The following is a 12,996-nucleotide window of genomic DNA, read 5'->3' as shown; positions in this document are numbered from 1 at the left end:
AGGACTGTAACAAGTCCAGGCAGACTAGAATCACAGCAAGGTAAGTCATCTGAGGATTCAGAACCAGTGACAAAGAGAGGATTCCAGAGGACAAAACAAGACCAAACGGGAAAGGAGTCAGCACAGATCCGTGTGTGTACGCGTGCGTGTGCGCGCGCGTGCGCGCATATGTGTGCTTGGGTATTTTATTAATGACTACATTCTTTCTGTTGCATTCTTTTTTTCTCTGCATTGTTTGGTCTGGATGTAACTCTGTCGAAGCTTGGTGGTTGCAGGATTCTCAGTGGGCTCCTCTAAAACGGACTTGGAAGCTTCTGCATACACCACCTCCCCGGTCCACAAGGTGGGGTGCTGCCTTCGTAGATGACTGGGACTGCCCGTCTCCTTGAGCCTTTGACTTTCAGGCATTTGGTGTCTGCTCCCAGCAGCATCCAAGCAGTTCTAAAAAAGAAAATTGTAAACAGTGGGAGTGTAATTATGGGTTTCGCTCCAGGTGTGAGCTTTCCACAGCTGCTGGTTCGGTGCAGTTCTGTTGTTGCTGCCCTCCTCCCCCTCCTCCTCCTCCTCCCCCTCCTCCTCCCCCTCCTCCCCCTCCTCCTCCTCCTCCTCCTCCCCCTCCTCCCCCTCCTCCTCCTCCTCTTCCTTCTTCGGTTTTAGTTTTTTGAGTCAGGGTTTTTCTGTGTAATAACCCTGGCTGTCCTGGAACTCTCTCTGTAGACCAAGCTGGACTTGAACTCAGAGAGATTTAACTGCTTCTGCCTCTCGACTGTTGAGATTAAAGGTGTGCGCCACCACCGCCCGGCTGCTGTTCTTTTCTTATAGTGTAACTAATATGTGTACCCGCTTCTCCTCATTCTAAAGAGTATTAGCTACATCCAGTTCTATGTAAAAGTAAACTACCTCAACCCAGAAACAGTCAAATGCCTGCACTCAGAGTAAAGTAAGATGAAATGAGCAAAATATCTGAGCAAGAAACTATGTGTTTCCTACCAAATGTTATCTACCACCGCGCCCGGCCTTATAATTTCTTTTTTTGTTGCAATAAATCAATATGTAGGTTACTGGGGGACTCCCTGTCTCCTTCCTTTGAACACTTGGATGCTCTTCCCATGGATATTGGCCCAGGAAATGCTTCTGAATCCTGGTAATCACCGCCACACGCGGGATTGCGTAATTCTCATAGCTCCAAGAGCAAAGCTGGGTGGTTATTCGCTTTGGGTTTAGGCAGGACAGACTGGGGAACTGTATGGGTCGGCAGGGAAGCGAGCGAGCAGTGTGTTCCCATGGCCTGCAGGTGCCCGATCAGTGCTCACTCCTCAGTAGCTGACTGTGTGGCTGAGGGAGAAGAGCTATTGCCCCAGACTAAGTCCTGCTGATGGCAAGTTCTATCTGCTTGGGCTAATAAACCTCTCTAGGCCTCTGTCTTTTTCCATGATAAGCAGGCCTAGCTAAGATCAGGGATCCTCAGCGAGCCACCAAGAGCCCACAGCAGGCTCTCAATGAGCCACAGTTGACTCTAAATGAGGCCACCAGTCCAGTTGTGCCAGTGTCTGCCCAGATTCCAGGTTCTGAATCTTGACCTTTTCCACCACTAGTTGTTTTACGCCCCCACCTGCTGGTCAGTCCATTGCCCTTGTTCCAGAAACAGAACATTTCAACCTAAAAAGTGTATATGTTTTGTATTTATTTTATATTGTGTGTGTGTGTGTGTGTGTGTGTGTGTGTGTGTGTGTATGTGTGGTTGTGTTAGGATGTGTGTGGGTGTGGAAGTCACAGGACAACTTGCAGGAGATGGTTCTCCTTCACTGTGTGGGGCCTAGGGATTAAACTGAGGTCATCAAACTTGACACACAGTTCCTTTACCTTCTGAGCCGTCTTGGCAACCCAAAACTACCTATTTTCTAGCACTGACAGAGATTGTGTTTGGAGAATTTCACCGGTTCATAAGATTGTGCTCAAAACCAGACTACAGCTGGCCCTCATGGCAAGGGCCTTGAGTCTCAGCTACTTGGAAAGCTGAGGTACGTAGGTCAAGCTGTCTGTACAACAGAGCAAGTTCAAGGCCAGCCTGAGCTGTCTATGAGACTCTGTCTCCAAAGAAGTAAAAAGGGGCTGGAGAAATTGTCCGATGGGCACAGCTTCCTGCTCTGCAGGCATTGGGATCTGAACTTGAATCCTCAGCGCCTACTTGAAAAACTGAGCAGGATTCTGCAAGTTTGTTAACTCCAGCCCTGGGGGCAGGGGCGGGGCAGGTGCATCCGGAAAGCTTGCTGGCTGGCCAGGCTAGCCAAAACTGTGAGTGTCTGGTTAGGTTAGAGACTTTCTTAAGGCAATAAAAGCAGAGAGTGATCCATGAAGGCGCTGTCTGCTCTGGCTTCAGAGTGGGCGTGTACACCCGCGACACACACACACACACACACACACACACACACACACACACACACACGGTTCAGGAAACTGCTGAGGATAAAACTCAATGGTGTGGTCCTTGCCTGGCCTGCATGAAGTTTTCCGTAATAAGTAAACAAGCAGACCAGGGTGAGTACAGGTATGCCCTCAGCTGGTTTTCCTGCCTGCTTTCTCTCCTTGGGGGCGTGGCAATACCATTGTTTCAGCTGGAAGCCCAAGAGTAGCCCCAGGCTGCCCATGGCCACGCCTCTCCTCACCATTTGCCCTTTGCATTCCTCCCCCTTGACTGACAGCATCGTTGCCCTGGTATGTATGGACTGTCTCCTGGCTTTTTCTCCTCTAGTCCTTCCCAGGGCTGTTTTTCCTCCTGGTTGTCAGATGGTATTTCTTGAATGAAGATCTGATCAGAGACCCTTTGAACAACAGCCAGTGTCTCAAGTCTGCACTCACTAGCCTGGCTTTAAAAGCCTCATCTCCCTCTAACCCCATGCCTCCTGCCTTCTATCTTGTTCCTTCTGTGTCAAAATAGAGCTCCCACATACTCCACGTTCTCACAGACCTCTGATGTGAACATGCCCCGACCCTGCATCAAGACCCTTCCTACTTTTCCTACATGTCCTAGATCTGTATCCGTAGTGATTCAAATCGCGTATCTCCTGCAGGAAACCTGAGTTCTGAAACGTAGTTAATTGTTCCTTCCTTGGCGACTAACAGGAAAATTATGTCTCACACTGCACTTGTGTTTTGGTTTGCACTTATTTCCGTGCCTTTCCCTTTGGGACTGTAGTGAGTTCCCTCTCAATGTCTTATCCATCCTGGTTCTTTGTCACCTGGTAGGTGCTTATTGAGTATTCAGTGAATGAAGGAATAAATCTATGCTTGTAATAAGTACAGTCCCCAAGTCCAGGTCATAAACAGTTGCTTCTGTAACAAAGACAATAAGAGGAATTTGTCAACTTACAAAACAGAAAACAAAGCAAAACTGATCTTGCCTCTGGCAGGACTCTGTGCAGCTGCCCAGGGATATCACTAATGACAGACAGTAAAGTCTCTGGGCCTTGTGTTTGGCAGTTGCTCATGCTGCCTGAAGCCTGTACGGTTGTCTGAGGAGAGGGTCAGTCTTTCACAGCCTGTGGACCCAGAGAGGAAACCTCTGTTTCCCAGAAGCCAGGGCTGACATCTGCCCCATGGTCACCTGCTGGGTTATGTTCCTAACCATAGGAGCCAGGAGTGGCCACTCCTTTGTGCGGGAAATTATGGTCGTTTTGATTTGGGGAGGATGGGTTAAACCATCCGACATACATTAGAAATAATACTTGGTGATGCTTAAGCTATTCCAAGTCTAGTGGGTGTTTTGGTTGGAGATAAATGAGATGGGTGAATACCACCAAAACCAGCGGGAAGAATGAGTTATCCAAAGGAAGACTGGATATTGTCCAAAGAAGGAGCCCGAAAGACAACTGTTCAGCGTAGAAGGCTTCAGAGTCTTTGAGTCATAATCCAGGTTATTTCTGAAAAAATAAATTTTTCCCCTAGACAGGAAGGGGCTTCTCGAGGGAAGGTGGAGCCCTAGCCTCGTTTGTCTCCTTCTATTCAGCCTGGATAGGCTGGGTGTGTTGGTGCCTGAAATCCCAGTGCTTGGATGTATAGGCAGCCCAATCGCTTCAAGTTCAAGGCTCGCCTTGTCTGCCCAGCAAGTGCCAGGCCAGCCAGACTGCATATGTGAACCAATAGTCAGTCCACCTGAGAAGCAAGGTCGTGGAGGCTAGCCGAAGAGCCCCATTGAGAGCCGTGCACTCTTGTGTCGTGGGGAGAGATTTAGGTCTCCACGGGTTGGCTAGACTGGGTGGCAGCGGGCTTCCAGCACCACAGCTTTCTCATTTCCGTCTCTGTTGACACATCGTCAGTTCCCACAGATAGACAGCGTCAGGCATTTGAAGGACCAGACCCTCAAAAGTGTTCGGTGGTGAACCATGCTTATCTTCATTTAAAAATGATGGGTTTAGCTGTCATGGGATGTGTGTGTGTGTGTGTGTGTGTGTGTGTGTGTGTGTGTAGAGAGAGAGAGAGAGAGAGAGAGAGAGAGAGAAAGAGAGAGATTTATATATATAGAGAGATGAATAAAATGTGGCCATTTTAGTGTTCATCTTGTTTCCAAGATTTTGCAATAGTGTGGCATCCATTAACTAATAAGTGTGTTATACGTTTCACTGTGTGGTAACAAGAAGAAATGACCTCATAGCCATGCGGTCTGCTCTGTTGTGGTTTATGATGACATCTGGATTCTTTGGTGGAATTATCTTCCATCTAAATCACTGTAAACTTCTGTTCGGTTTTCACGAATCCGAAGCTAGATCTGTTTGTGGTTTTCAGCAGTGACGTAATCCTGGGACACACTGTGACTCTTAGAAGCTGTCATATACCATCAGGATTTAACTCAGAGTTTCACACAATTTCAGACAGGCTAGAAGCCTGAAACAAAAATCCACGTCTCCATTGGAGATTTTACACCTCAGCATTTCCTGGCTGCCTTGCCACTCACATTTCCTCCTGTGTCAGGGGAGGCCCTGGAGAGCTCCGCCCCTCAGTCAGGAAGCTCAAATACAATCAGTCAGGAAGCTCAAATACAATGTTTCCCTGATGTTCGCTTTTTTCCCCCTCTGTGTGGTAGAGAAAGAGCCAAGGAATCTGCTTGGCCGAGATTGTAAAAGTGAGTGGATTCTATTTCAAAGCGTGTCCATATTTGGGATGTACACAGTGAACTGGACAGAAGAAATGAGGCCACTCCATCTTCCTTTCTCAGGTCCCTTCAGCCCTGTCCACTGCCAGGCAGGAGCACTACTAAAATTCCAGCAGTTTCTTGAAGGAACCGGGGGCCTGAGAGCCACAAAGAAGAAGGATGATTTCAAGGTCCTATGTCCTCATTCTGCGTTTCCCCCAAAGCCTTAGGTCTGAGAGTGGGACATGCCATGTCACCGATGACAGTGGTGGGGGTGGGTACACTCCACCTGCAGTGCACAGCTGGCACGGAGGACAAAGAGACAGGAAGAGCAGGCGGGGTTTGTGGGCTCGTGTCAGTATATAAATTTAAAGTGAATTGAAAAATGATGTCGCCAGTGATGGTGGTGTAGGCTTTTGATCCCAGTACTTGGGAGGCAGAGGCAGGGGATCTCTGAGTTCCAGGATAGCAAGAGCTACACAGAGAAACCCTGTCTCAAAAAGGAAAAAGAGAGAGAGAGAGGAGGAGGAGGAGAAAAGAAAGAGAAAAAGAGAGAAAGAGAGAAAGAAAGAGAAAGAAAGAAAGAAAGAAAGAAAGAAAGAAAGAAAGAAAGAAGGAAACTGAACAGGACAGGTATTTGTAGTACATTGGAACAACAGGAGGCAGAGAGTAACTGCACATGAAGGTGGTATAGTTTCTAAGGTACTAGGAACGTGTTAAGGCACAGAGATCCAGGAAACACCCATCAAAAGACTGCTCCGCACCTATCAGCACACGTGGAAAGCCTGGGTCCAGGTCCTCGCACTGTTGCCTGGGGAAATGTAGATCCCTGTAGTCTGAAGTGAGGCCTTTGGATTTGTCTCTCTTTAGCCCTAAGATATGAGGAGCCCGAGTCTTTGCCTCACCATCTTGAGCATAGAGCACAGACTGAACGAACATCTGGCAACCGTAATGATAGCCTTCTGTATATGTTGTCGAATGCTGTCCTCTGGGTACAGCGTGGCCACTGTCCTGAACTGTCAGCGTTGGGATTACCCACTGGAGGTCTGCACAGGATTGGGTTTGTTAGCATCAGGGCCCGGAGGGGAGGAGAGCTTTTGAGGCAGCACACTCTCAGTATGAGGCTCCCCTTCCCCCAGGTCATGGAGGAAGGTGGAGAGACGGTTTCATCCGTGATGTGTTGCCCATGCCACGGTAGAGAGCCTCTCTCCTGGGCTACTACTGGTTCGCCAAACTAAACGTGGGTGGAATAGTTTCTTCAGCCTATCATTGGCACTCTGTCTGGGGCCGAAAACGTCTTCCCCAGGAAAAGCTCATGCAATAATGTGGCGAACTTTGCCAAGTACTTAAACTATAGGAGATACCAGACTAGGCCCTAGCATTACCGCAGTGGAAAAAAGAAAATCCTCTCAAGTTGCATTCTGGTGAGAGAGTCAGAAAACCAAATGCATAAATCACCAAGTGAAGTTGGGGTACTAATAATTCGTGTGAAGACAATAAACCAGAGTCTTGGGGGGGCGGGGGAGGTTACTGTCTGTCCTTTGAACAGATAAGAGGACAGAGCTAACTGAGAGACTGCCTGGGGACAGGGCTGGCGGGGTGACGCGGAGCAGAAAGGGGCTTCCAGAAGGAAGTTTGATCCTGAGAGAGCAGACTTTGAGCTAGCAAGGAGGAGTTAGAGACAAACTAGCACCAGATTATATAGGAGCCTGGGAGCGACCGCAAGGAGCTCGGACTTTCTCTCACGTGCAGGAAGCCTGTGGATGGTTACAGACAGGAAAAGGAAGGGATCTGCTTCGCATTATCAAAGGATGAGTCGTGGTGAGTCTACAGAGAATAAATCATAGCAAGATAAAAGCAGGAAGGAGAGCAGCTCAAAGGCAGCTGGCAGTAGCAGCCAAGGTGAGCGATGGCGATGATTGCAGCCGTGGAGTAGCAGAGACGTTTGGAGTCCGCAGATGGCTGCGGGAATACGGAATGAGGTTTCCGGAAATGCACACGGGACTACCCCCTCCCTCCATGCGTCCCTGCCAATCCCAACATAAATTTTCATTTCTCTGCAGGCAACTCACGATAGGCTCCACTGTTCATGCTTTTTATTTCTGTCCAGAGAAGGGATCTGAGCGCTGGGTTATTACTTGGTTTATTATTCGTTTTTCAATTACTAATTCTACCAGTGAGGCAAGGGCACGAGTTCCCTTCTTGGCTTGTTGGCTACTGTCCCCTGTGCATGGATTCTGCCTTCTAAGAATGAGGGTCTTATTTAAGAACTGTGTGTGCTACTGGGCTCCACACCACCGACCTGCACTGTCGGTGAACTATGTTGGCGGTTTAGTACTGCGGCCTCACCCCCCAGGCCAAAGACAGCTGAAGACTTTAAATCTGCTCATGATTTAGAGGTGTGCGCATATGTATGCTTGTGCTTGTGGGCGCCAGAGGGCAACTTTGCCATCTTTTCTGTGCTGCACTTTACACGGGTTCTGGGAATGGACTTAGATCACCAAGGCTTGCATTAGCCACCGTCCACTGCCCAAAAGTGGGATCAAGGTATTCACACAGGGAATGTCTATCTGCTTCTCTATACACCCTCAACAACACTGGGTGTCTATAATTGCTGTTTACTAGTACTTGAAGAATTACTCTTTCCCTGTTAACTGCCTCTTCATGTTTGCTGGCTTTGTAGTTCTTCTATTTGCAACTATCTGGCCATCTTCTTTGACTATCTTGATATGCGATTGTTTCACCCATTGATTTATCAGGTCTCTTTGTATATATTAATGTGTTACACTCTGCCTGTAATATATTTTATGGAAAATCTCTCCCAACACAGTGCCAAAACTGACTTTGCATTTTAATTGCATTTAGGAACCTCTTTGTCATAATCCAGTAGTGTGAGGTTAGATGAGGCATGAAATAGAGTTTGCAACTCTTACTTTTAAAGCAGTTAAGATGGAAATTAAAAATGAGTAAGAACACAGATGCTCGCTCTGTCGACCCGAGTATCAGCTATTTGTTCATCTTGGTCTCTGCTGTCTCCTCTAGTGCACCCCGTACCGCGTTCACCGCATTCCAAGAAGCCGGGAGGTTCGGCAGGCCTGGCTCTCCTCAGTGTTCACCACCTTATACTCCATGTGGTTTTCCTTTCTCCTGGTTTGCCGAATAAAGCCAGATTTGGTATGTAAGCCTGTCCCTCGGGACAGAGAAAGTTTACCTCTCTTATAGCTTGTCCACTGATAATGAGATCGATTGTTTTATTCAACAGCTACTATTTCTAAGTGAGTCGGGGCTTTTTAGCGGTACGTAAAATGTATTGTTTATATGCGCTTCGCTAAAAGAGGTGAGAAGTTGCCTTCCTAGCTACAGTTTGAAGTCAGAGTTTGTCCTGTCCTTTCTTTTATAATGGTAAATACCATCAGTGTCTTTAACTAATGCTTGAGGCAGCTCACTGTGGTTCCTAACCAGCACCATGTGCGAGTCAGCCACCAAATAGTTGATTCTTTTTCAATAGCCTTCTTGGTATTTGTTAAGACTTTGACCAAATATGGTATGTGGCAGTCAGAATTTCATATATATTCAAGTTTTCACAGGAAAAGAGGACAGGAAATAGAAAGACAAATGCTAAATACATCCCTGCATCACCGCATTCCCTGTGCCTGTAGAAGTCTGGCAGGCTCTTGCAGTCTTTGTGGTAAAGTTACAGGATTCATTGCAAACATGCAGCGGTAGATAGTACAGACCAAGGGATGTGTATCACAGGGCTGTACATGGCTCTTAAATTATGCTCATCCTGTGGACAGCGGATCCATTAACTGCTGTAGCCGAAAAGGAAACTCTTTACTTCATTCCCGGATATAGGAGTCCTGGAAGTAGAGATTATTCTCAGGAATAATAGAGCCAAAGTGTGTGGTTTAGAAGGTTCTCTATTAGTTACCCTTCATCAGCTAGATTATACTTCAAACCCTCATTGTGGAGGACAGTTTAAAACCTTTTATTTTTTTACATGAATAGTTCTTTATGAGTTTTTTAAAATAGTATTTACATACCATAGAATGCACAGCTCTTTTTTTTAAATTTATTTATTTATTAAAGATTTCTGTCTCTTCCTCGCCACCGCCTCCCATTTCCCTCCCCCTCCCCCAATCAAGTCCCCCTCCTTCGTCAGCCCAAAGAGCAATCAGGGTTCCCTGCCCTGTGGGGAGTCCAAGGACCACCCACCTCCATCCAGGTCTAGTAAGGTGAGCATCCAAACTGCCTAGGCTCCCCCAAAGCCAGTACGTGCAGTAGGATCAAAAACCCACTGCCACTGTTCTTGAGTTCTCAGTAGTCCTCATTGTCCGCTATGTTCAGCAAGTCCGGTTTTATCCCATGCTTTTTCAGATCCAGGCCAGCTGGCCTTGGTGAGTTCCCGATAGAACATCCCCATTGTCTCAGTGTGTGGGTGCACCCCTTGCGGTCCTGAGTTCCTTGCTCTTGCTCTCTCTTCTTCTAGAATGCACAGCTCTTAAGTGTATAGTTTAACCACGTCCCTAAAAAGACGTAGAAACTTTTCATGATCTGAGTGTTTTCCCTGACCTCTTCCAGCCAAACCAAGCCCCCAAGAAATCACTGTTTTCTAATTTATACCACCCTTGATTAGTTTTATACACACTTATCGTTTTTTAAAGTTTATTTTTATTTTATGTATATGAATGTTTGCCTGCGTGTATGTTTGTATATCACGTGTATGCCTGGTGCCCTTGGAAGCCACAACATTCATCAAATTCCAGGAACTGAAGTTACAGAGGATTGTGAGCTGCCGTGTGGATGCTGGGAATTGAACCCAGATCCTCTGAAAGAGCAGCCAGTACCCTTAACCACTGAGCCATCTTCCCAGCCTCCTCAGATTTTTGTCCAAATAAGTTTAACTCACAGTTTACAACTACATTGTTTAGCATGTAGGAGTCAAATATCTTTCTTTGTTTTTTGTTGGTTTTTTTTTTTGGTTCAAATATCTTTCTTAAAGATTATCGTTGGCCTCAAATGCTTGATATGATTGAAGGGGGAAAAGTTCATTTTATTTCACTTACGTTGAGATGTATTAAGTGGTCTTTATTTGATATTTACATAAACCACACTACAGTGCTTTTCAGCCAGTTAAAAGCAGCCTCATCAGATAACAGGGAATTCTAATTAAGTTGGCTTAGTCAAGAACAGTATAGACACCTGCTTCCTTGCCTTTAATCATCGCCTCTAACAGGCTAGTGGGTAAAATTGAAACTGCGAGCCACGCTTTGTTCTGACAGCAAAGAGAATTTTTCCCATTGTGAAAACATACTCGTATAACCAATTATGTAAATCTAAGTATAAAGTCCATCTTCAGAGCTGGAGAGGAGGTCCTGTGGCTAGAGCACTGCCTGCTTTCCAGAGGCCCCGAGTTGTTTCCTCTGCCCACGAGGTGGCTCGCAGCCATCTGTAACGCCAGATCCAGGCATAGGAAGCCGCTCTCCTCGGACTTCTTCAGGCCCCAGCATGCACACAGTGAGTGCACAGGCAGATGCAAGCAAAACACCCGTGTGCATACAATGAAATTAAATTGAGTAGACTTCAAGATGGCATTCCTTAACTTTGTGAAAAGCTGAACATTACTAATTAGATCCAATCCTATCTTTATTTTATTTATTTTATGTGTACGGGTGTTCTGTCTGCACACCAGAAGGGTGCATCCAGATGCCTTGGGACTGCAATTCCAGCTGGCTGGGAACCACCCAACTATGTGCTGGGAATTGAACTCAGGACCTCTGGAAGAGTAGCTAGTGCTCTTACCCACTGAGCCATCTCTCCAGCCCTCAGTCATATCTTTAAAAGGGAGGAAATAGTGACAATATTTAGTAAACCGAAATTGCTATTTAAAAAAAAAAGATCATATTAGGCTGTGCACGATCCTGCATACCTTTAGTCCCAGCACTTGGAAGAGGCAGGAGGATCTCTGTGAGTTCAAAACCAGCTGGTCTATATATCAAGTTCTAGGACATCCAGGAATATAGAGAGAGACCCTGTTTCAAAAAAACAATAAACGAAAAGATCATATTCACTTTGCTATAATCTAGTTTTACTTAAATCAGGACTGGCTTCCAACAAAAATATTCTGTTACTTTTCATAATCTGGATTCTGGTTCATGAGATTGATCCTGGTTCATATTGGAAGCCACGAGACATTTGTTTTATAATAAATAGGGCGTGGCTATCACTGGTTAGCAGTCCCTTTAATATAAACTGTTAAATCTGCCCCTTCTCCCTCTTAGTTCCAGCGAAGATTACTTTTGTTCCAGGGATGTCCTTTTGGGGATTCTCTAAATATGTCGCCAGTGTATCCTTTCTCCAGCTGATGCCCGTATCTTTGGCATTTGTGGAAGAGAGTCCTGGTGTGTCTTCCTCCCAAACAGATTGCAGATTTGGTCTGGTCTTCTGCTTGCCCGCGTCTTCCACAGCGTGGCACCGAGTGCACTTTGGAACAAAACTCTCCACGCCTTTTTCTAATTCATTCCTCCAGTCCCTGGCCAGTGTGAGCGCAGCGACATCAGAACTCAGAAGGAAATGATAAAAAGATGGGTAATGTCTGCTGTGGATGCAAAAGAGCTCGGCAACTCCCTGGCCTGGGCTTTGTTTGGTATTGCAGAGCTGGGGACCGAGCCCAGCTCCTCAGGAATGTAGGCATGTGCTGTAGAACCAGCCCTAGGTTTCTGATACTCTAGTGCTATGCCTTGTGGGTGGTAGGACGCTTGGTCCTAGGCCCATTTGCCTCTTTATGGCATTCAGTTCCCTTCGAGGCCTTATTCACCTTAAAATAAAAAAAAAGGAGTGGGCCAGCTATCCCCTCCACGTCTTTCTCAGTTAGTCTGAAGGAGTGGCTAGCTATCCCCTCCACGTCTTTCTCAGTTAGTCTGAAGGAGTGGTCAGCTATCCCCTCCACGTCTTTCTTAGTCTAAAGTTTCACCGTGCTATAAAAATGCTTGTAAAAAGTGTGTGTGAGATATTCTCATGTTTGTGAGGAATAAGAGAGGAAGGGGGTGGAATACATGGAAACGCTTCTTCTATTTTTAAATTACTGAATTTTAAGAGTCACATCAATCCTGAACGTTGATTGATAGCTACTTTGATCTGGTCAGCTTCACCTGATGAGCCTGCACTTAAGGAAATCCCCCTTTAAAGAGAACAAAGCTAGAGCCCCCCCTACACTGAAAGAAAAGGACAATACAAAGATCTCGCCTATATTTATCCGCAGGCCACCGAGTGTGTAAGTCTCTTCCCAGTTAGGCATTGCAGTACCCGCAGGACTGACTAGAAATGCCTGGTGTTCCCATGGGACCAAAGTCGAGTTTTATAAAATCCTAGTGACTAGAGAGGAGAGCTGTGTGGTGGCTGTGACGGCACTGCGTCAGATGGTCACTCATTTATTGTGACGCTAGAACCTGCACTAACATCAGGAACCATTAAAGTCACGTTGAGTGTGTCCTGACAGTTCTCAGAACAAAGCCAGTGAGGTCAGTGTAGAGAGATCCTGCCGCCCACATGCTAGCAGAGCGCATTTGCTTACCAAGAGGCTTGCTAAGCTAACAGCTCCACCACCGTGCCTGCATTCCCAGCTACTGATGGCTGCAAACGTCCTAGATTGTCAATACAATAAATTATACTAAACTTGTAATTCTCTGTTATTTAATGCCTGTAGTTAGCAAGTTTTTCATGTGGAGTGTGTTGCCAGACCCTAAAGTTAACTGCAAGGCAGACGATCTTCTCTCGCTCTGTGTAGGAATCGGAGTTGAAATGTATACGCTATGTCAGCGAACTGGACATTTTTACAAACTGAGAAGTGGACATCTATGCTATTTCAC

The 12,996-nt window shown here is 46.3% G+C and overlaps 1 protein-coding gene across 1 annotated transcript in view; it reads left to right on the top strand.

The window, feature by feature from the left end:
* The window catches only part of Alg14 (ALG14 UDP-N-acetylglucosaminyltransferase subunit), a 77,224-nt gene that overhangs the window by 17,202 nt on the left and 47,026 nt on the right, over nt 1-12,996 (top strand). The window contains exon 3 of the mRNA XM_075981487.1: nt 8,171-8,302. Within this exon, the coding sequence (XP_075837602.1) occupies nt 8,171-8,302 (132 nt within the window). The remainder of the gene's footprint in view (nt 1-8,170; nt 8,303-12,996) is intronic.

Source organism: Microtus pennsylvanicus, chromosome 7 (genome assembly GCF_037038515.1).
Source record: "Microtus pennsylvanicus isolate mMicPen1 chromosome 7, mMicPen1.hap1, whole genome shotgun sequence".
NCBI lineage: Eukaryota > Metazoa > Chordata > Mammalia > Rodentia > Cricetidae > Microtus > Microtus pennsylvanicus.
Note: the sequence above shows the minus strand (reverse complement) of the source record. Positions and strands in the feature narration are given on the sequence as shown.